At 43.7% G+C, this 24,498-nt stretch overlaps 2 protein-coding genes across 2 annotated transcripts in view; one reads left to right on the forward strand and one right to left on the reverse strand.

Annotated features, from left to right (window-relative positions):
- Positions 1-1,413: 1,413 nt before the first annotated feature.
- Positions 1,414-22,715, reverse strand: LOC109889478 (putative adenosylhomocysteinase 3). The gene is made up of 17 exons (XM_031822900.1): positions 22,319-22,715; positions 9,175-9,280; positions 8,543-8,671; positions 8,099-8,199; positions 7,892-7,994; positions 7,606-7,700; positions 7,417-7,523; positions 4,188-4,304; positions 4,037-4,100; positions 3,816-3,904; positions 3,569-3,639; positions 2,969-3,063; positions 2,562-2,660; positions 2,420-2,488; positions 2,164-2,242; positions 1,943-2,063; positions 1,414-1,802 (listed from the first exon to the last, which is right to left on the reverse strand). Exons 1-17 carry the CDS (start codon positions 22,391-22,393, stop codon positions 1,796-1,798), a joined length of 1,527 nt encoding a protein of 508 aa, XP_031678760.1. The 5' UTR covers positions 22,394-22,715; the 3' UTR covers positions 1,414-1,795.
- Positions 4,346-24,498, forward strand: part of lrrn2 (leucine rich repeat neuronal 2) — a 52,961-nt gene continuing 32,808 nt past the window's right edge. Inside the window, exon 1 of the mRNA XM_031822899.1 lies at positions 4,346-4,578. The gene's annotated coding sequence lies outside the window, so the exon portion shown is untranslated. The remainder of the gene's footprint in view (positions 4,579-24,498) is intronic.

Raw genomic sequence — 24,498 nt, forward strand, 5'->3', positions numbered from 1 at the left:
TAATACAACTGCAGGAGAGTTTTGTAATCTCATTGCATTGGCCAGAGACACTACGGAATACTGCCACCTGGTGCTTAGGATGACCACAGCAAACATATAGATTTTTTTTTTCAATGTTCCTGTCTGTGTAAGTGGGCGTTCTCTCTCTTACGTGAGCATGCTTTCCCACATGAGCTCACGGTTCCTCCATAATCTCTGGCATGCTCACACGAGAGAAGGAACGCCTACTTACACAGCCCAACAGCTGGCTCTGTCCTACTTATTGTACTCTCCGTGCATGCCACAAAAAATTGCGAGTCGCTGCACATAGCAGCCTACACTGGAGAAAGATGGACGAGAGAGATACCCACCACTACCCACCTGTCGTAGATATGAAAAGATAGGAGGGGTGTACGCAATACGGTGGTAACCCAACCAAGCCCTCTGAGTTAAGAGTAGAGTGCAGAAGAGGAGACCCAAGGATAGTCCTGCTGTGTCTAGGTAATACTGTGTAATATCGAGGCTTCTAAAGCACTGCTTTCAAATGCCTCTTCTTCCAACATTATCCCATAAACACTTTAGTACGTAATATAATCATCTGCTCTGAAGGATCATTATCCATGAGTGATGATGGAGAGGAGAGAGTGAGTGGAAGGCTGACGAGAGAGAGGGAGGGATCAGAACCTGATTAGTTAGCAGTCACTCAGATCTGAAGGAAAGGGGGGGCTGAGTGTTGATGAGCTGACTGTGCTCTTCCCAAAGACACACACACTATATTCCACAGGCGGCCGTTGGCACCTTAATTGGGTATGACGCGCTTAAGTAATGGCTAGAACTAATGGCCGGAGTGGAATAAATGGAATGTTATCAAACACATGGTTTCCATGTGTTTGATACCATTCCATTTACTCCATTCCAGGCATTATTATGAGCCGTCCTCCCCTCACCAGCCTCCTATGCTACACACACACCAACTTATCGAGCGCCATTGGAAACAGTCATTGGTGGAGCATCTCATGGGGGAGTCAAAGGAACACCCAGCTCACCAGGAGAGAGAGAGTTGCAACTAAAGAAAACGGCAACCTCACTGGGAGTAATTTCCCCAAAAGCCCTGACTGTTATCAACTCTCCAGTCTAGAAAGGGAACTTATAGTGAGTAAGGACAGAATCAGTCTACCTCCTCACCCCACAGATTATCCACAGGTCAGGAAGGAAGACCAAAACAAACACACAGGTCCATCTGCCACTGTGTGTGTGTGGGACATCATTCCACCACCTGGTGGGCATAGTTAGAACTACAGAGACAGAAACACTAGCTGTTTGTCTGAGGAGAGGAGTTTACGAGACTGGTGGGTGGGTCACATAACTTTGTCTTTGAAAAAATCAGAGACAAAATGGTAAAATGTAACATTTGATTAATCTTTTACCTTTTGGTTATTGCTTATCTGCTTTTATTTACATTCAGAAAGTTGAAACATTGTTTAGATACTGTATCTTTGAGAAGATTTGTAACTGAAAGTAAGTCTATGAAAAAGTAGATCATCTGTGTTTCTCTATTACATGTTGACGTACACCTCCTCCAAACCCAGGCTTTTGGGCACTAGAGTTATCTATTTATCTCTATGGGTCAGATGGCTCAGCAGGGGTCAGGGGTTAAAGGTCAGTCTGACCGTCATGGTTGGGGTGTTACAGCTCAGCGCTGGGCTACAGTTGCCCCACATACACAAATCTGATTCAGGTCTCCCTGGTCCTCGCTTCCTCTGAGCCACATGTCTTTGGGGTGCTCTGGTGTATCTTTGGTCTTCACTTCCATGGATTAGTACCTGCAATGAACACTCTCACTGTAAGCCACAGGAACATACTGGTACGCCAAATGACATTACTGTTCATGTTCATTCCTACTTGTAGTGTGTATATGTGCACTATATGCTTGAGATGTGAGGGTGTGTGTGTGTTCACCCACCTGTAGTAGTTTGTTTTGAAGGGTCCAGTCTTGGTGAGGCCCAGGTATTTGGCCTGCTCATCAGTCAGCTCTGTGAGGTGGGCATCAAACGTTGGCAGGTGGAGTCCGGCCACAAACTCGTCTGAAAACATGTAAGCACACACACACACCCAAACACAGTCACACTGTACCCTGTCAACACCGGAGTAACGCAGCAATAGGTAGGTAAGGTGGTGTCTCACCCATCTTCTTTGGCAGGAGGTAGACGTCTTTATTGTATCGTCCCTCTGGGGCATTGTACAGCTCAATCAGAGCCAGCGCCTGAGGGCATTACGTTACGTTATAGAAGTAGTATACCTAGAACATAATTCAATTACAAATAGACTGTGGCTACAGACGTCAGTTCCTTTTTATAGCGCATAAATGTAGCCCTCCACAGTAGAGCTTGTGTGTTTGCTGCGACCATGATGTCCCCTGCTGTGTGAGAGACAGACAGACCTGTGTGGTGGCGGTGATGGAGAGAATGAACGAGGGTACCGTGGAGCAGCTCAGATTCAACAGATGACCCTGAGAGAATATACACACACTGTGAAACACACACACACCAGTGATCACACACTTAACACACACAGGCACTGACCTCAGCCAGTAAGATAATTCTCTTGCCATCTGGCCAGATGACATGGTCCACCTGTGACCTCACTCTCTCCCAGGTCAACTCTGGGCTCCGCAGACTCGCCTGACAGAGGAAAAATACAGTGTGTCAACCTCTCTCTCTCTCTCTCTCTCTCTCTCTCTCTCTCTCTCTCTCTCTCTCTCTCTCTCTCCTCTCTCTCTCTCTCTCTCTCTCTCTCTCTCTCTCTCTCTCTCTCTCTCTCTCTCTCTCTCTCTCTCTCTCTCTCTCTCTCTCTCTCTCTCTCTCTCTCTCTCTCTCTCTCTCTCTCTCTCTCTCTCTCTCTCTCTCTCTCACACACACACACACACACACACACACACACACACACACACACACACACACACACACACACACACACACACACGTCTCACCACGTCTATCTCAGTGTTGGAGTGACCCATGTTACAGACGATGCAGCCGTTCTTCATTCTGTCTAGATAATCTCTTCCCACCACGTTCTTGTTGCCTGAGGACAAAACTGTGGCTGTTATATCCTGCCATAACCTGTCATAGCCCATCATTACCTACTTACCTAAAAAATATATTTTTTAAAAGAACAAAATATACACTCTGATTGGAGGATTTCTAAAAATCGTCCACTGGTGGGGCTGCTGATCAAAATTTTCCTGATTATAAAAATATGCAAATTTTTTATGGAAAAATGTTGCAGCAACTATTGATTCAAAGAAATGTATAGTTTATTATCAGCTTTAAGGTTAGGGTTGTGGTTGAGGCTAGTGTTAGGGCTAAACCGTGATGTGGACATGACGCTAAGGTTAGGGTTAGCCGGTCTCATTACAGCACACTGAAAGGGTTGGTAACATGAAAAACACTCCTACTGGAGAGTACATGTTTCAGGCAAAAAATGTACTTCCATGTGTAACTTTTGTGAGCTATAGTTCGTGTGAGAGTTAAGCGCCTCTCGTTACTAGACCATTCACATTACCTCTGTGGGTGATGACATGTCTTACCCGTGCAGGTGATGACCATGTCCACCTGTCTGATGACGTCATTGAGCTTGACCAGTCTGAAGCAGTCCATGCTGGAACAGGGAGAGACATAAACACAAATAGTTCAACACTTGCTTCTACCACCTCCATGTCTTAACCCTTTTTTCCACACTCTCTCTCTCTCTCTCTCTCTCTTTCTCTCTCTCTCTCTCTCTCTCTCTCTCTCTCTCTCTCTCTCTCTCTCTCTCTCTCTCCCCTCTCGTCATACCAGGCCTGCAGGGCACATATGGGGTCGACCTCTGTGATGTACACTATTGAGCCCATGGCCTTCAGAGCGGCAGAACAACCTTTACCAACCTGGCCAAGGGAGTGGTGGGAGGAGAGGGTAGAAAGACAAACATTCATACACACAAATGGAGTAAAAACACACAGTACATAGAGAGAACAATTTAGACCTCTGTGTTTAATAGGTGCTAATAAAATACTGACCTCTCCATAACCACACACCACAACCTGCTTTCCCCCAAACATCACATCTGTCAACCGTTTCAACCTAGGGGGAGATGGGAGGGGAAAAGTCAAAGGACACACAAACACACACTCATGTTATTTCTGCATCTGTGTGTTTTAGTATACGTACCCATCCAGTATGGACTCCCTGCAGCAGTAGAGGTTGTCAAACATCTGTTTGGTGACTGAGTCATTGACGTTCATAGCAGGAACACACAGCCTCCCTGCCTTGGACAGCTGGTACAGCCTTGGGAAGAAGGGAAACACTGCTACCTTAGCACAACACATAGGCTGCATCTCAAATAGCAACCTATTACCTATTGTTATGGATTAAGTAAAGTAGTGAAGACAGCACACTACAGCTCTCTAACACTTCCTCACTCCATTCCCCAGGGGGCAGCAGCAACCTTGTCCAGCTGCTGAGACTGGTTGCTAAGGAGACAGGTGCTGCCCATTAAGATGGTCAATCAGTGTCTGGCCGATCGAGAGCTCAAGAGTGACAGAGTTGGCCCTTGACCAAGGTAAGGATGCTGTCTCCTTTGGCACATGCACACTTAACACCTAGGCACATATGCTGATTTCTCACATAGATGCACACATTCATTCAGGTTACAGACCATTTAACTAGGCCAAAACCCATAGACAAAGAGTTATTGGGCTTATAATTTTTTTTAACACATGTTCGCGTTGGTGGTTGTAGTCCAGGTGGTTGTGAACCGGTAGGATTTGGTGGTGTGCATTTGTTAAGAAAATTTGTAGCAGGTGTTTTTGTCAGGATTGTGTCACGCTAGCATGCTAGGAGAGGTTTGTAGCAGTGTTAGTGTGAGTTTCAGTTTCCTGGCTAGCGAAATAGCTGATGGCTTTGGTCAACAGAAATGTTTGGTGTGGCTGCACCCACAAAGGTAATCAATCTTTTGCAGTTGGTAGCTGTTAACTACTATAAGGCTGATTAAGTGTTTTGCTTGTGGTTTGGGTTTTTGCCTAGTAGGAGTGGTTATCTCTGGGTCTTGGAGCGTGTCCTGTATTTGTTAAAGTATGGATTTTGACTTTGGGGGTGTTTGAGCCAGCAGTGTTTTGTGCTGAGGTAGATGATAGTTGGGGTTTGCTCAAGCTAACAATAGCAGATGCGTTGAGCAAGTTAGAGGATACAGTGCTGTTATTGGAGAAGTGGAGTGAGTTCTTGCCGTTGGTTCTGGTGGATAGCAGTCAGGAGGAAGAAGACTGGTGAGCCTAGAACAGGAAATAGCACTCTTGAAAAAGCAGGTGAATGAAGGGCTGCATAGAGGGGAGAAAGTTTGTTTCCAGTCAGTCTTGTCACTAAACCAGTTTCCACCAGTGATTTAAAAAAAAAATGTTTTTTTTTTTTTTACCCCAGTGAAAAGTCTCAGGGGGTGGAATCTCTCAAGGAGTTTTGTGGTATCCCCAGTTTGAAGTCACTCCGGTTCATCAGAGTGCTGATGACAAACCAGATAGGGAAGATGATGATTTGTGTGGGGACTTGGAGGAAACATTCTTTGCCAAACTAGACTGGTTCCCAGGATATAGTTCTCCCTAGTGCAACCTGGACTCAGGGGTAGACGTAACATTTTAGTATGATATGTTGTGTTTTGTATGGCATGTATTAATTTGTGGCTATGCATCAACTATTTCAAATTACAATTTGTATGATTTGTTAAGAATTTAAAGTTGTACAATATGTTACGAATTGCAATTTGTACAATAGAATTTGCTAAACGTATAATATGTTACAAATTTTACTTTGTTGTGGCTAATGTTAGCTGGTTGGCTAGGTGGCTAACACTGATGTTAGCTAGGCTAGGGGTTAAGGTTAGGGGTTAGGTTAAAGGGTTATGGTTAGGGGAAGGGTTAGCTAACATGCTAAGTAGAGGCAAAGTAGCTAGGCAGTAGTAAGTAATTGTAAAGTTGCCCGTGATGAGATTCGAACACGCAACTTTTCTAAATGCTCATGTTATACGCCCAACAAAGCATCATACTTTAATTTTGCCTTTGTTAACCTTCTGTCTTATGTAATCACTATCAAGAGTAAAATATTATACTAATTTGCTATGCTACGTCTAGTCTGAGACCAGACTGCCTAGTGAGAAAGTTGATTCTTGTATGTCTCTAGCTGAGACCTTCTGGGCAGAGATATGTGATGTTGTGTACATTCTGCAGGTTGAGGATGAGGTTGATTCATGTATCAATTTAGGGGAGACATTCTTTGTTAGATAGTGACAATGAGCAAGTTAGATTCAGAGGTTGTTAGTGATTCTTTTGTTCCTTTAGCTGACATAATCTTTGCCAAAGTACTTGAGATTGTGGTTCCTCTGCAGGCTGATCATGCGGTTGTTAGGGTGTCAGGTGTTGATTTAGCTGACACGTTTATTAATAAGCTGTGGGAGGGAGGAGATTCTTCCCAGTCACAAGGGGATGTTAGTGAGGATCTGCTGGAAGAGCCGGTCTGGGTTTTGCTGGGTGAGACTGCTGGGTTTTGTGACAAGAATCAGGAGCTTGAAGAAATTAGTTGTGGAAAAGCCAGATCCACCCATGTTTTGACTTTCTGTTGTTGAGAGGTTAGTTCTGGCATCATGTAGGCCAAGTGTGTCTCCTGTTACTTTCCTCCACCTTAATTGAGGAGGATTTGGCTAACAGTTCCCCTCCAGTGAGTGCTTAGGGCTGGAGAAAAGAGGCGATTGGGAACATGATGGTGTTCCTAGTGAGTTGGCTGAAGTTGTGGTTGATGTTTACTTGTCTCTAGTGGTGGTTGCTTCAAGTCTCTTATAGCTGGTTACATATCAGATGGAGCTTGTTGCTTGTGTCCATGGGCTGAGTGAATGGAGCCGGTCTCAGTTTAGAACCAGACGGGTTATTGTCCCTTGGTTTGGTCAAGTCAGAGACTTTAGTCAGGAAGAAATTGTGTGATGGTTTTGTTTTTTGACAGGTTTCCTTTTGAGGGTTTCTGTAGTCAGGTTGTGTAACTGCAGCTCTAGTGTACATATTTTGTCGCTTCAGTTGAGGAAGTTTTATGGAAAATGAATAGAAAACCTAAGTATAAAAGTTTGGAATATTCTGGAAAATATAGTTTTTTTGGACTCTGGTCAAAACTAGTGCGCTATATAGGGAATATGGTGTCAATTGGGGCACAGACACAGTGTAGCAGTCTAATTATGTCACAAGTGTTAGCTTCTTTCATTAAATGTATGTGGCATGAGCTGTCCTTATTTACACAGGTGACTCACACAAGTTGTAATGACTAAGTTAAACAATAGGCTTATCATACCTGAAAAATCCATTGTTTTAGATAGGCACGTCTTCTAATCTATCTAAAACAATCAGAGGCATGGGTGCTCCAATCCCACCTGTGAACACCTGTGACGCTCTCCTCCACGATGCCCTTGATCATCTTGAACATGCTGGGGTATTTCTTATCGATCCAGTGGGTCAGGTCTCCCCCATCATCCAGGATCTGAGAAATGCAGAGAATCCATCCATGACTGGATTAAACCGGATCATAGCTGTCTAATGTGAGAGCTAGGCCTATACTGTACCATATTGGGCTGCCAGGCCTCCAGGCTGACACAGTGGTCAATACACCACCAGAAGTCATCCTCCGACTCCCCCTTCCACGCAAACACAGGGAAGCCTGAGAGAGAGAGACAGAATACGGGAGAGGGCAAAGGAGAGTTTATTGTATTTCTGTAGATTACTGAGTTTGAGAGATGAGGGGGAAAAGGAGGGACTTGTGGGGGGTAAAAAGTCAAGAGAGAGCTGAGAAGACAGTGGTGAGAAAAAGTGACAGCGGAGAGAGCAAGAGTAATACTGTGTGTGTCTCACCTTCCTCAGCCAGAGCTGCAGCTGCAGCGTTCTGGGTGGAGTAGATGTTACAGGCTGCCCAGCGACACTGAGCCCCCAACGCAGACAGAGTCTCCATCAACACCTACAGGAACACATATGTGCACGCGGTCACACGCAAATACACACAGTCCAATTCCAGTGATTCAGTGTCTGTTTGTGTGCGTGTGTGTGTGCATGCATACTCACGGCTGTGTGAGCGGTGATGTGAGTGCAGCCCACTACTTTAGCTCCAGCCAGTGGCTTCTCTCCCTCTGCTCTCTTTCTCAGGGACATCAGAGCTGGCATCTCTACACAGAGAGATGAGGGAGAAGGAGTGGGAGGGAGGGACGGAGAGAGAAGGAAAGAAAGGGGAGAGAACTTGACACACCTTGAGTCACGTTCCTCCCTCTCTCTTACCTTACTTTTAACACACACACTCTTTGGAAAAAAAAGGTGCTGTCCCCTTTGAAGAACCCTTTTTGGTTCCAGGTAGATTCCTTTTGGTAGAAACCTTTCCACAGAGGGTTTAACATGGAACCTAAAAGAGTTCTACCTGGAACAAAAAAGGTTTCTCCTATGGGGACAGCTGAAGAACCCCTTTTGAAACCATTTTTCCTAAGAGCATTACACACCTCTTCCATTCCCTCTCACCTTGCTCAGCGATCGTTATCTCCCTGCGTCCGAGGCCGGCCTGTCTGATGTTCTTGATGCAGAAGTCTTGATGTCCCTTAGAGCTCCTCTGCTGCCTGATTCTAGGAGACGTCACATCCTCTGAACTGTCTGTGTACGACGCAGCCAAGGGTGTGTGTGAGGGGTTAACAGAGTAACACCAGGCACAATTAAACAGTATGAGCAAGATAAACCATCTAGGGTCAACTGAAATCTCCCACTGGACCAATAGTCAAATGGCAACAGGTTACAACTGTTATTAGCAAAAGTAGAGAAGCAAAATAAACCGTTATTTATACCTTCCAATGGATTGTAAATCTGGAAACAGCTCCAATATTATGAATCAGCCTTGTTGTGTTTGAGGTTTAAGTATGTGCTATGTACAGTTGGGATTACTGCTCCTTCTCTGTCTGAGAACAGCTAACTAGACAGATAAGGAGTAAATGAAAGAGGTAATTCCTCTGAAGATTTTCTCTCAATGAAAGTTTGGCTGAGGGAGAAAGACTCAAAACGTATCTCACTGTAACAACCCGCTGGGACAACAGACAGACATGGGCAGCTATACACTTAGAGACAAAACACACTGTGCCGACAAAGCAGGTGTGTGTGTGTACCTGAGTTGTAGTTATCTGTGGAGGACTGGGAGAAAGAACGGGAGCGACGACCGGTCTTACTAAGACGTTGGTTAAAATCCTGCCTCTGATCAGCAAACTGGATTTGCTGTGGAGAAAGAGGGAGGGAGAGAATCACTTTTGAGACCAGCGAAACAAACCGGGTCAGACAGACACCAGGGTTACAGTACATCCACCGCTTCGTCCAAGGCATTATATCAACTTTCTATCTCCACATAAGGAACAAAACACACAGAGAGAGAAGATGCAGGAATGTTGGTCATCTTATCAAGAGGCTCACATAGTTCTCTCACTCTCATCATAGCTAACACTTGCACACCTTCTCCCTCTCCCTAACACACTCTCCATAACATGGTCACCCACTCTCATTCTCTTTCCCTTCTCCATGTTTCTCTCACTTTCCAAAGCTCCCCTTTCCTCTCCCCTGTCTGCTCCCTCTGTCACAGTCTCAAATTTGATTTGTACACATACACATGATAATTAAGCAGATGTTATTGCGGGTGTAGCAAAATACTGGTGTTTCTAGCTCCAACAGTACAGTAATATCTAACAATTCACAACAGTATACACATAACCTAAAAGTAAAATTATGGAATTAAGGAACATTTCCTGGGCTAATAATGTAAGAAATAACGGACAAAAAAAACAAAATACTGCAAAGTTTCTTAGGAGCTAGAAGCAAAATCCACTCCTGTGTGCGGTGAGCACTCAGAGAGAGACGCACATAGAGGTACAGAAAGGCCCAATGTGTAACTTTAATCAGATATTTCAGTTATAAACCATTTGTATGTACTGTATTGTAGCCTACATGTATTTGTAGTGTATGGCTTCCTTGTCTGAGCTTCCTTGTCTGAGCAGCTGAACTGAGGCATTGGATGGTTCCCCTGGTCTACCACATAAGGGCAGTGTTTCCACTGGTAGGGCCTGCAGTTCTCATTTGTCCATCAATGAACTCACACATGGCACCACCTTCACATTAACCTTCTCCATGACAAAACAGCCCCAAGCCTGAACAGCCCCTAGCCCCTTCCACTAGATCCTTCCAGCTTGTGTTTACAGCTTGTGTTTGGTTTACAAGCTGTCCTATGGGATCCTACTACACACTGTGGAAAGACTGTACAACTTACAACTACTGATAACTTACTGATAACCTGTACCAACCTGACCCATATGGCTCTCTTTCTATGTAGACACTGCGGCTGTTGAAAGAGACTACACACTCAATCACTGACTTGTAGGTAAATTCAGCCTGCACTTAACTGTCTAATGCAGCCGTTTTTAATCTCCATATCAAATTATTTCTGGGTAACAACTATGTATCCTGTGATTTGCTTTTAATGAAAGAAACAGAAATAGCTTCTTAGCAAAGAGCAATTTCTCCAGAGCAATTTTGTCTTCACTATTATTCTACATACATTGTAGAATAATAGTGAAGACATCAAAACTATGAAACAACACATATGGAATCATGTAGTAACCAAAAAAGTATTATGCAAATAAAAATATTTTTTAGCTTCTTCAAAGTAGCCACCCTTCACCTCGATGACAGCTTTGCACACTCTTGGCATTCTCTCAACCAGCTTCATGAGGAATACTTTTCCAACAGTCTTGAAGGAGTTCCCACATATGCTGAGCACTTGTTGGCTGGTTTCCTTTCACTCTGCGGTCGAACTCATCCCAAACCATCTCAATTGGGTTGAGGTAGGGTGATTGTGGAGTCCAGGTCATCTGATGCAGCACTCCATCGCTCTCCTTCTTGGTCAAATAGCCCTTACACAGCCCGGAGGTGTGTTTTGGGTCATTGTCCTGTTGAAAAACAAAACAAATGGTAGTCCCACTAAGCACAAACCAGATGGGATGGCGTATCGCTGCAGAATGCTATGATAGCTTTGCTGGTTAAGTGTGCCTTGAATCCTAAATAAATCACAGACAGTGTTACCAGCAAAGCCCCCCTACACCATCACACCACCTCCTCCATGCTTCATGGTGGGAACCACACATGGTGAGCATCCGTTTACCCACTCTGCGTCTCACAAAGACACAGCAGTTGGAACCAAAAATCTCAAATTTCTAATGTACATTGCTTATGTTTCTTGGCCCAAGCAAGTCTATTTTTCTTATTGGTGTCCATTAGTAGTGGTTTCTTTGCAGCAATTCAACCACGATGGCCTGATTCACGCAGCCTCCTCTGGTCAGATGATATTGAGATGTCTGTTCAACTCTGTCAAGCATTTATTTGGGCTGCAATCTGAGGTGCAGTTAACTCTAATTACCTTATCCTCTGCAGCAGAGGGAGCTCTGGATCTTCCTTTCCTGTGGCGGTCCTCATGTGATAGCCAGTTTCATCATAGCGCTTGATGGTTTTTGTGACAGCACTTGAAGAAACTTTTAAAGGTCTTAAAATTTTCTGCATTGACTGACCTTCATGTCTTAAAGTAATGATGGACTGTCGTTTCTTTATTCTCATTTGAGCTGTTTTTGCCATAATATGGACATGGTCTTTTACCAAATAGGGCAATCTTCTGTATACCACCCCTACCTTGTCACAACACAACTCATTGGCTCAAACGCATTAAGCAGGAAAGAAATTCCACATTCACTTTTAACTGTCACGTCTGCTACCACCACGTTTGCTCCCGCCTGGCGCTTGAGGGCGCAAGGCTGCCCTGCATCACGCATTCCTATCATCCATTATGCACACCTGCCTTCCCTCATCACGCGCATCAGCGATATTGGACTCACCTGGACTCACTCCTCACCTATTATTACCTCCCCTATATTTGTCAGTTCCCCAGCTCTGTTCCCCACTTCTGCATTGATTGTTTTTTGTCTGTGTTTACTCATATGCTGACGCTGTTCCTGTCTCGTTCCATGTCCGTTCCTTATTAAATGTTTGACTCCCCGTACCTGCTTCGTCTCGCCAGCGTCATCCCATGTGACATTAACAAGGCACACCCGTTAATTGAAATTCATTCCAGGTGACTACTTCATGAAGCTGGTTGAGAGAATTCCAAGAGTGTGCAAGCTGTCATCAATGCAAAGTGTGGCTACCTTGAAGAATCTCAAATTTGTTAAACAACTTTTTGGTTACTACATGATTCCATATATGTTAGTTACTATTTAATAGTTTATTTTTTTAAACTGCATTTTTGGGAATTGTTTGTAAGCAAGCATTTCACTGTATTCTGCACCAGTTGTATTTGGTGCATGTGATAAGGAAATAATACTGACTTTTACAGTAACAGTTTTATCGGCTGTACAATATGATACAAAACATAGGAAACCATAGTTTTGACTGCACTGGGCTTTTAAAGTGGAACTGACAGCATTTTAACAACATGAACTCTTATTCAACTCTTGTTCATATACACCACTAGGAATTTTCTGAGAAGCGAACAGTTAAATATGGTCGTTTTCATACTTTTATAGAATGTTTGGGAATGACAGAGTAAGGCATGTGTGAATATTCTAAAGCAATATGGTGTGCGAAAGCGGCCTTGCGTTTGAACAATTAAGGGTGCTTTCACATATAGTTAAAAAGAACCGATCTCAGTCCTCTTTAATACAGTGAAATAACACATTTTTCTTTGTATTCACATTGCACTTGCCTTTGAATGAGGACTCGACTCTTTTGCCAGTTCACTTCACATCGCCTATTTTGTGGTCATCTTCCTCTTTGAGTTCACATTGCTATGTTTAGAAAGTAACCAATGTCTATTTCCAACATTCACTCAATGCACACAGTTTTTTTTTACAAAGCTCAGGACAAGCCATTCCATCAGAACGTGTTATCGAGAAGCTAGATATACCTACTTATATTTTGGAAGCTAATAGATTGCATTTAGCTAAAAGATGAGACATAATAATTGTAATCAGAAGATACCAATGATATTTACATGTTAATAGTAACAAAATAAATAGCAGAAGAGTAACTACAGATTAAATAAGGCTGTAATTGAAAATTGTACACCCAATGTAGGCTACTGCCCCTTTTAAGACCTAGAATAGATGTTGTACCCCATGTTGTGATTCTCACCAAATATATGTTGTCTTCTCAAACTATTCAAACCGCACAATCAATAAACAGCTGATGAAGCTCTCTTAGTCTGTAGATCACATATTGCAAATAAATAATCGACACAAAAAACTCCACACGCATTTGGGAATTTCTGTGCATCAATATCCAAAAACAGGACACTTTTTTTTTTTCAGCGAACCTGCACGTCATCCTCCTCTCTCTTTTGTGGCACCAATGTGAGGGGTTATTGCAGAGAAAACAGTGTTGCAGTAGTCTAGTGTGTGGTGCGGGAATGATGACAAGTGAACCTGGGGAGCTTTGTGTTCACATTGCTGTAACGGCTCTCTTCTATCTCCTCCTCTGACGAAGAGGTAGAACAAGGATCGGACCAAAATGCAGCGTGATGATGATTCATGATATATTTTAATGAAGGAAAACATATACATACAGAAACTACAAAACTAACGAAATGAAATAATGAAAACCGAAACAGCCCTATCTGGTGCAAACACAAAGACAGGAACAATCACCCACGAAAACACTCACAGAATATGGCTCCCTAAATATGGTTCCCAATCAGAGACAACGATAATCACCTGACTCTGATTGAGAACCGCCTCAGGCAGCCATAGACTACGTAGACACCCCACAAAACCCCTAAGACAAAAACACACCACAATAACCCATGTCACACCCTGGCCTGACCAAATAATTAAAGAAAACACAAAATACTAAGACCAAGGCGTGACAGAACCCCCCCCCCTAAGGTGCGGACTCCCGGACGCACCTCAAAACCATAGGGAGGGTCCGGGTGGGCGTCTGTCCATGGTGGCGGCTCCGGCTCGGGACGTGGACCCCACTCCATAAATGTCATAGTTCCTCCCCCTCGCGTCCTGGGATAATCCACCCTCACCGCCGACCATGGCCTAATAGTCCTCACCCAGAACCCCACTGGACTGAGGGGCAGCTCGTGACTGAGGGGCAGCTCGTGACTGAGGGGCAGCTCGGGACTGAGGGGTAGCTCGGGACTGAGGGGTAGCTCGGGACTGAGGGGTAGCTCGGGACTGAAGGGAAGCTCGGGACTGAGGGGAAGCTCGGGACTGAGGGGAAGCTCAGCACTGAGGGGAAGCCCAGCACTGAGGGGAAGCCCAGCACTGAGAGGAAGCTCAGCACTGAGAGGAAGCTCAGCACTGAGAGGAAGCTCAGGCAGGTAGTAGGCTCTGGCAGATCCTGGCTAGCTGGTGGTTCTGGCAGATCCTGGCTGACTGGCGGATCCTGGCTAGCTGGTGGTTCTGGCAGATCCTGGCTGACTGGCGGATCCTGGCTGACCGGCGGATCTGGAAGATCATGGCTGACTGGCGGATCCTGGCTGACTGGCGGATCTGGAAGATCCTGGCTGACTGGTGGATCCTGGCTGACTGGCGGATCTGGAAGATCATGGCTGCTCCATGCAGACTGGCAGCTCTGGCTGCTCCATGCATACTGGCAACTCTGGCTGCTCCATGCAGACTGGAATCTCTGGCTGCTCTATGCAGACTGACAGCTCTGGCTGCTCTATGCAGACTGGCAGCTCCATGCAGACTGGCTTCTCTGGCTGCACTATGCAGACTGGCAGCTCCATGCAGACTGGCAGCTCTGGCTGCTCTATGCAGACTGGCAGCTCTGGCTGCTCCATGCAACCTGGCAGCTCTGGCTGCTCCATGCAGACTGACAGCTCTGGCTGCTCCACGCAGACTGGCAGCTCTGGCTGCTCCATGCAGACTGGCAGCTCTGGCTGCTCCATGCAGACTGGCAGCTCTGGCTGCTCCATGCAGGCTGGCAGCTTTGGCTGCTCCATGCAGGCTGGCAGCTCTGGCTGCTCCATGCAGGCTGGCAGCTCAGGCTGCTCCATGCAGGCTGGCAGCTCTGGCTGCGCTGAACAGGCAGGAGACTCCAGCAGCGCTGTAGAGAAAGAAGGCTCTGGCAGCGCTGAACATGCGGGAGACTCTGGCAGAGCAGGAGAGGAGGAAGGCTCTGGCTGCGCTGAACAGGCGGGAGGCTCCGACAGCGCAGGAGAGGAGAAAGGCTCTGGCAGCGCTAAACAGGCGGGACGTACTGAAGGCTTGGTGCGTGGTGCTGGTACTGGTGGTACTGGACCGAGGACACGCACAGGAAGCCTGGTGCGGGGAGCTGCCATCGGAGGACTGGTGTGTGAAGGTGGCACAGGATGGACCGGACCGTGAAGGCGTACTGGAGAACCTGAGAGCAGGACTGGCACAGGACGTGCAAGGCTAGGGAGGTGCACAGGAGGCCTGATGCGTGAGACTGGCACCATCTTCACCAGCCGACTAACACGCACCTCAGGACGTGTATGGAGCGCTCACCCAGGTACCATCAAATCCCCGACACGCTCCGTCGGGCGACTATCTTGCATACTACGCCAAATCAACTGCTCTCTCTCTTCACTCTCCTCCAATTCTATTAACAACTCCTCGAGTGTCTCCTCATCTCCCATCTGTTCACTCTCCTCCATTCTGTCCAATAATTCCTCGACCCTCTCAGACTCAGCCCTCAGCTTCGCCGATAGCTCCGATAACATCCATGGCTCTTTACGGTAGACAGGGGGAGTTGGCTCAGGTCTGAACCCTGACTCTGCCACACTCTCCCTGAGCCCCCCCCCCAAGACATTTTTGGGGCTGCCTCTCGGTCTCCCGTCCGCTCCGCCATGCCTGCTTCGCCAACTCCATTCTCCTATAGCCTGCTTCGCACTGCTCCTGCTGCCGCTGTTGCCTGTTACCACGCCACTTGGTCCGGCTGTGGTGGGTGATTCTGTAACGGCTCTCTTCTATCTCCTCCTCTGACGAAGAGGTAGAACAAGGATCGGACCAAAATGCAGCGTGATGGTGATTCATGATATATTTTAATGAAGGAAAACCTATACATACAGAAACTACAAAACTAACGAAATGAAATAATGAAAACCGAAACAGCCCTATCTGGTGCAAACACAAAGACAGGAACAATCACCCACGAAAACACTCACAGAATATGGCTGCCTAAATATGGTTCCCAATCAGAGACAACGATAATCACCTGACTCTGATTGAGAACCGCCTCAGGCAGCCATAGACTACGTAGACACCCCACAAAACCCCTAAGACAAAAACACACCACAATAACCCATGTCACACCCTGGCCTGACCAAATAATTAAAGAAAACACAAAATACTAAGACCAAGGCGTGACAATTGCCCTAAAAAAGAGAACCGAATCGCAGAATTCAAGCAAACCGAACACAAACGACCTCTTGAGAGATGGTCGAGGGGCCTGAGTTCCTTTTGGGTGTTCACACTGCACAAAATTTCACAACAATTGGGACCAAGTGTGAAAACACCCTTATAGACACTGCAGTAAATAAAACCTAATAAAAATGTGTCAGTCTTGTCCAGGACTGGACTACACAGACCGGTGTACCATAGCCAATCAGAGCTACAGTAGACCTACATGAAAATGAGCTATTTGCCACACTGGCCTGCCATCATTCATTTTGAACTGGACTGTGTGTTTACAGGCAGTAACAACATAACTAATTTAGATCATTAGAAAGTATTCCCCAAAATACACTTGAATGGATTTCTGCAAATATGTAAATACCACGGGAGTCCTCTTACATTTGGAAACATTACAGGTCAATTTTTTTTAAATGACCATGAACAGGTAGGCTACCTCTCCCTCAGTTGTGTTTAAGATCAACAACTGTTAGCCAGAGCAAGATGAGCTAAAATATAATGAGGGAACAGTAACGTTAGATAAACTCTCCCAAACATTTTTAGCTTGTAGTTCCACTGATAAACGAGGGGGATTAGTAGCCTTCTTGCCCTTCTGCAGCCTGCCTGCCAATGTATGCTTGTCCCGACCCATGTTTTGACAACTGAATGGGAATTTGCCTGCCTTGCCCATTTAATCGATGCCAAATAGAGTACATTTGATTGACAATTAAGAAATTAACATCTATCCACAGTTAGCATAAATTCAGCATAGTTAGCTAGCAAAGGGATTAGCATTTTTTTTGCTAGCTAACCAAATGACACCTGCATCTCTAGCTGTAACCACCGAAAAACTATATGGGGAGGAAAAGTTTGCCATCACCCACTTGTCAAATGACATGGCATCCTCCCTGCAGCTAGTTAGTTAGGCTCCGTGTTTTTAGGTTGCTACATAAATAGATAAGCTAGCCTATTCCACATTATGACTGACTTGAGGTCAATGCCCTTGCTAGTTTGATTGTATTGACAGTCCCAGCCTTCGTTACATTTGTTAGTTTTTGTCCAAAATATTGTGTGATTGGAACTGAAAACAGTGCATCCAGGATGGCTGGAGGCGGTAAACAATGTACCAGGCCACTTGTGATTTACGACCGGAGAGCAATATTTGTTGGACTACCAAGAATTGTATTGGTGAATTAGCTATATTAGTCATATATTGACAGTTACCATCTATTCTGCCAACAATGCCTTAGTCTACATCATGGAATTTCGAGTCAAATAGAACCTATTTTTAAAACCTTTTTTTTTTAAAGTTGGTTTTGTAGCATAAACTGGGAATTTTACATTCTGTTTCATATCTGCAAAGTAGTTATAAAGCTGTCAGTTTCACTTTAAGGGATAATCTGAGCTAATGTGAGTAAAGGGATAGTGCAACAGTTTGGCAATTAAGAACTTTTTTAAATATTTACCCAGAGTCAGAGAAACTCATAGATACCACAACATGCTAGCTGTACCTGTAGACTTCCAGTATTGTGCTAACGCTAGTTAGCGATGGCTCCAGAAACTACCTTCAAATTCCTCCAAACAGCATTCAGACATACAAATGGTATTCATGAGTTCATCTGACTCTCTGTAAGTAATAAAAAGGTCTTGATTGCCAAAATGTAGCACTTTCCCTTTAAATATAGACATAAAGATGAAATGCTGCTCATAATATCTCGTAAATACCAGCATACCACTGGGAAAAATCCACATTACTAGTGGGAAACTCGTCTATCATCTCTGAGCATTCGACTTCTCCAACATGTTGAACTCTGACGTCAAATACTAAGGAAATTACCTCTGTAACAGCATTTTCTGAAGTTACATGCAACAACAAAACATTATTTGTAAAAAACTATTTATTTATATGGTTTTTTAACACCTATTTCTTTGAGCATCTGTACTTTTAGTTTATGGTTGATGCAACTTGCTTGCCTGCCATTAGCCAATCGACTTTCTTAACAAGGTCAAAACAGGTCAACGCATACAACTCGTTGCTCCCAGTGTGTACGTTTCCCAGTTTCCCACATTTTAAAATATGGGTGAGTTGGGTAAGTTGAGAATTTTTACATTCACCATCACCCTGTCAAGGGAAATATAGTATTATTTCGAAGAAAGATGTCTACATATATTTCAGGATGTTGTAGAATTGATATAAACATTACAGTTTTAAAACATAGCTTGTCCATAGCTTGGCACAACTTACCCCAGGTATGGGACAGGGTAAGTTCAGCCGCCTACAAATTTCTGTATAGAATTAAATATTACCACTGTCTTTATTTCCCAAACACAATAAAATACAACCACTTTGTCGTTTTATAATTTTAAGCATCAGGCTTAACCTTAACAAGAAATTTGTGGAGTGGTTGAAAAATGAGTTTTAATGACTCCAACCTTTAATGACTTCATGTGTATGTAAACTTCCTATTTCAACTGTATGTGCAGTATGTATCAACTCCCAATAAAATGCTGACCATTCATGTCTCATCTTTCGTCACGACAATATTTATCATGATTCAATAATATATACATACTGTCACGCCCTGACCTTAGAGAGCCTTTTTATTTCTCTATTTTGTTAGGTCAGGGTGTGATTTGTGTGGGCATTCTAGTTTTTCTGTTTCTTTGTTGGCCGGGTATGGTTCCCAATCAGAGGCAGCTGTCTATCGTTGTCTCTGATTGGGGATCATACTTAGGCAGCCTGTTTTCCACCTTAGTTTGTGGGATCTTGTTTTTGCATAGTTGCTGTCTAGCCCTCCAGAACTTTATGTTGGGTTTTGTATTTTGTTGTTTTGTCGCAGTTCAGTATTAAAAATCATGAACACTTTCCATGCTGCTCTTTGGTCTCATTCATCTAACGACGGACGTAATTCAGAACATGGACCATTACAGTATTCTCCTTGTACACCAACTTAGAACCGTAAGATAAATAAAGGTGGCAAATATGAAGACAATGAAAGATCTTACAATATTCGATGATGACATTTCTCTAAAACAGGCTATAGGCTACATGTGCACCACCAAGTCAAAACAGTCGGCAATATTATGAGGGGAAAAGTGATCAAATTATTAGGGTGAGGCACATGGGCTACTAACAGCTTACTTCACAACATACACGTAGTATTACTTTCTTAGCTACAGACAGTATACATATATCCCTGGCATATTACATAATTTACAAAGCAGCATACAATACATTTTTGGACTCACCTTGTTGTGCAGTGCTCAATTGAACTGGAAGGTGGTGCGGTGGTCCTTTGTGGGGAAATTTTGTTAACAAACTTACATCAAAGTTTCTGGATTTATGGTGCTTTCAAGACAACTGGGAACTCTGAAAAAACAAGGTTGAATCATGATGTCATCAGTGATCTTCAGGTCGGAGCTCTAGAAAGGCCGTGTTCCCGACTTGCAATTCCGAGTTGGATGACCGTTCAAAACGTATTTTCTCAGTCGGAGCTCATTTTTTCCCCCAAGTTCCCAGTTGTTGTGAACTCAATGAGGTCAGATTTCTCAGTTCCAAATTGTCCAGTTGTTTTGAGCATTGCAGAAGTCATGCTGGATTGACAGCATGGCCAATGTTGAATGTTTATTATTTTTAGCTTGGAAAAGATATCCTTAAACCCAGACTTGGGTCCCCACACCCACTCCACTGAATAGAAGGCTAGTGATTACTTTGCAATACTTGCAGTTAGCCACTGATTCCTTCCAAACCCCTCATTGCTGAATTTACGATTTCCAACTTGTTGTGTAATGTTTATGTCCAATGGCCGATGAGAACCGATACGTTTTATCTATAATTTATATTCATAATTTCTCTTCATATGACAAGGATTGAAAAGGATTTGCCAGTAGATTGTCGACTTGATTCATGATGATGACCACTAGCTAAGATTTTGAAAGTATGATGTTGACATGATCAGTCCAATCAAAGCTTCTGTAGATATGTGATTTGACGTAATTTTATCTGTGGCCAATAACCTTGAGCCTTCTTGGATGGGCACTTCTAATGTAACTATGGCAGCACCCAAGGGCATGAACTTTCGAGCTTTACCCTTAAATTTTGCGGTGATGTAGTGTCCCCAGAAGTGACAGAACACTGAGTCAATGACAGTGCAACTAGAGAACATTACCAACCCCTACGCTCTGTATTTTCCACTGGCTGTCCCACCTTCACAGCACTGAGTTAGACTGAAACACCTGCATTTTGGAGCTGCCTGACTCAAGAAAGCAAAAAGAGACCAAGTTTGTAGACGGCTTTATTAACTCAATGATTATTATTAGATTAGTTTTTTTTACATTCTTTCCAAACTGATATGTTAATGACAAAATAACATGCAAGACAGGCAACAACTACAAAAATATACTGTGTGTGTGTGTGTATGTGTATATATATATATATATATATTTTAGGGGGGCTAAACAGGTGGGGCGCAGCCAGTGACGGGCTGCCACTGGCTGTGTCTCAATCCACCGAATCCGCGTATGCGGTGTTAGGTGGCCGAGCTACAGCAGTGTTTGTCTAACCATGATTCATCCCGAAAATCGGTCTTCTCACGAAAACATCTATAGAATACGACCCCCATAAGTGTCACGGGACTCATCTGAAGTCGGTAACACTGATGTGCCAACTTCTGTCTGAAGCGTCCGAACCGTTTGAGCTACAAACTAATATATAAATGGAGACTCTCACAAACACAATGATATTCTCCGTTCTGCTCTACAACCCCCACAAGTGGCATGGAACTCATCTGAAGGTAACCCATACAAACTAATGGAGGTATGCAGGTAGTTTTGTGTCATCAAATATAAAGGGCTAAATGTGTCCAAAAAAACTAATATTTCCTGAGCTTTCTTATATCTCCTAGATATAGGACAGACATTTCCAAACTTTATTCCTCATGATTTATTTTTGGGCTGTCTTTTTTGCCATTTTATGTAACAACGAATGCTTGTTCTTATTACACATTTTTAAGTTTACAATAGCATCCCAACGCACCACATTGGTCAGTGCCATCTGGAATCTTTGGGGCGTCCTTACACAAAACCCCAACTTTAACCCTAACCTTAACTTTTACCTAACCTTAACCCTTAACCATTTTAAATGTAAATTTCAATGGGGTAGGGACGTCCCAAGGATTCCAGGTAAACATGGATAAACCATGTGGTTCTATCGCTCTGTGACCACCAATAACTTCAAAGTTGATTACAAATACAAAGTTGTCAATGTTTTTCTTTACAACTGAGATGATGAATATGAAGTAGAAAAATGTACATTTACCTTTTAATAATGATTGTTTTTGGAAACATCTTGGAGATTTAACGATGCCCCTATGAAGGTTCTAACGATGAACTTAGCCTTTAAGATGCTTTAGGGAAAATGGGCCAATCAGCGGTCTACTCACATTAATACTTTTAAAGAACGGTATACGCCTGCACCATTCCAACACATTTTTTTTAAACACTTAGTTTTCCTTCCAAAACATGACAATAATTAATTATAGGAAATATTTCAAAGAAATTTGGAAACACTGGACTGTTAAACATGTTCAAATGTTGTGTACAGCACTCCCTTAAAAATATAACACACCTGAACTCCCTTAATCATGTATTTTAGCCAATGTGATCCTGTCATTTTGGCATAAGCAAGACTTTAAGTGTTCCAAAGAGCACCACTATCCCACCCACTATCCCACAGAAAGGCAGAAGAAGAGAGACCAGGGGAGGATACAGACGGACTTAATTTGAGATTTCAGAGAGAGATGAGAACATGATACAGATGGACTGAACTAGAGATAGCAAAGAGAAACTAGAACAGAGATACCTTGATACAGATGGCCTGAACTGCCTCCTCTTCCTTGGTTTTGTTCAGGTTGAACATGCTGTACACTTTCTTCATGCTGTCAGGTTCACCTCACTATGTGAACACCTTCCACCACACGCAGAAAGACTGTATTTAACCGTGGACTGATCGTGCTCGACCGTGACCTGACCGTGTTTGATGAGAAGGTTCAGGGATTAAGGGCTGGCTAAGCTAACACAGTGAGAGGAGCCACACCTTCAGCTCTCAAGCCCAGGTTCCAGGTGAGAGGAGAGACAGAAGACTGAAAAAGATGAGGAGCCAGAGACAGGAGGAGAGGAGAGTGGGCCAAAGAAGAAGTGAGCCTTTGTGAGCTGAGAGAAGACGAGAGGAGCAGTTTCCAGGATGAACAATTGGGAAAGGAGGGAGCGAAAGAGGGGAGGGATGGAGGGCAGGAGTACATAAAGAACCACTTGAGGCCTCTAATGAATATGAATGACGGGTAAACCCAAGGGTAAACCATACAAACGCAGATGTTTGTGAGTCTGTGAGAATTGTGTGTGTCCAGAGAAGAGGAGTGGAAAAACACATGCATGTACAAACACAAGAACCACGGACAAGTGTGTACACACACACAACCACTGTGAGAGCTGACTTGTCCTGGTAAGTTGACACAGTATTAATTTATAACAAAGGCTGACTTGTCTTTGTTGAGGTCAGGAACATGAGGGGGTAGAGTCCTAGTCACTGACTCATTGTTTTTACACAATAACTACACTTATTAATGGTAGAAGGGGAGCTAAATATATGTACTATGTACTCTCTGTCATGTGTGTAAAACATTCATATGGCCGGCCACGGACAATACGATGATTAACAAAATAAGGATATGCAGATGCACGCCTGCTACCTGAGTGGGAGTGAGCCTGAAGAGAACGTACTCGTATTGAGAAACAAATTGCAGTGTTGCATTCAGCACATTTGACTTAAGTAGAGCTTAGTTGAAACTCAAACTGTCCTGAACACACACATGCAAACACAAATAAAGCCCATATAAATGAGGTATAGGTGACGAAAGCTGCACAGTGACCTTTAAAGACTTGAGAGTGAACCTGTTCTTCTAAAGGCCCGCACTCTTAGTATAGCTTACCTAATGAAGTGTGTGTGTGTGGTGTGTTTACCTCATGAAGTGTGTCACTCTGGCACACCCTGAATGTCACCAAACTGACCTAGTACGGGTTCACAACTTTTAAACAACCTTCATACGCCCTGCTAACAACAAACATTCCCTTAAGGGTCTCATTAGGTCATTAACTAACATATTTAAAGGAATGTTCCTGTGAAGTGCAAGGAATATTTCCATGAGACCATTACCTTAATGTCAAACAGAACTTACCCACAAACTGGATGCCATCTAATCAGAACTTACCATATTAATGTTCTAGACAAGTTCCATAAGAAATTTGCAATAACACTTGTGTCTAGTTTTCTGTGGGATAGGATGTCCCACCAAACATACACAGACCATGGCTGACATGTTCTTAGAACATAATGTATTGATGTTCAAAACACGTTTTATGAGAACGTAGCAAGAACATTCCAGTTTTCTGAGGGTTAGCATGCTAGCAGATACCCATAGACTTCCAGTCATTGCGCTAACGCTAGTTAGCATTGGCTCGTAAAACTACCTCTAACTTCCTTCATACAGGACACAGAGACTTAAAAATGATACCCACGAGCTCATCTGACTCTGGGGAAGTAGATAAAATATCAAAGTATCCCTTTAACCACTGATCCATTCATAGCTATTTGTCTGTTGGCAATGTTAGGGATACGCACACACACAGTACATTTAACATAGTGTTTTCAACTTACATATTTGACATACATGATTACATTGTGCATGTTTAGAAAAGTATTATTATTTAGCATGTACTCACTTGGGATTTAAACTCTCAACCTTTTTGGTTGACGGTACTCTGATCTTCCTGTTAGTCAATCAGGATAGACAATAAACAGAGTAGCAGCAGCGTATGTGAAAGTGTGTGTTGTAGTGTCACTGTACGTGTAGTATGTGTGGGTAGAGTCCAGTGAGTGTGCATAGAGTCAGTGTTTAAAAAAGGGGGTCAATGAAAATAGTCCGGGTAGCCATTTGATTAACTGTTCAGCTGCCTTTTAGTTCCAGACTTGGCGTTCCGGTACCG

Source organism: Oncorhynchus kisutch, linkage group LG4 (assembly GCF_002021735.2).
Source record: "Oncorhynchus kisutch isolate 150728-3 linkage group LG4, Okis_V2, whole genome shotgun sequence".
NCBI lineage: Eukaryota > Metazoa > Chordata > Actinopteri > Salmoniformes > Salmonidae > Oncorhynchus > Oncorhynchus kisutch.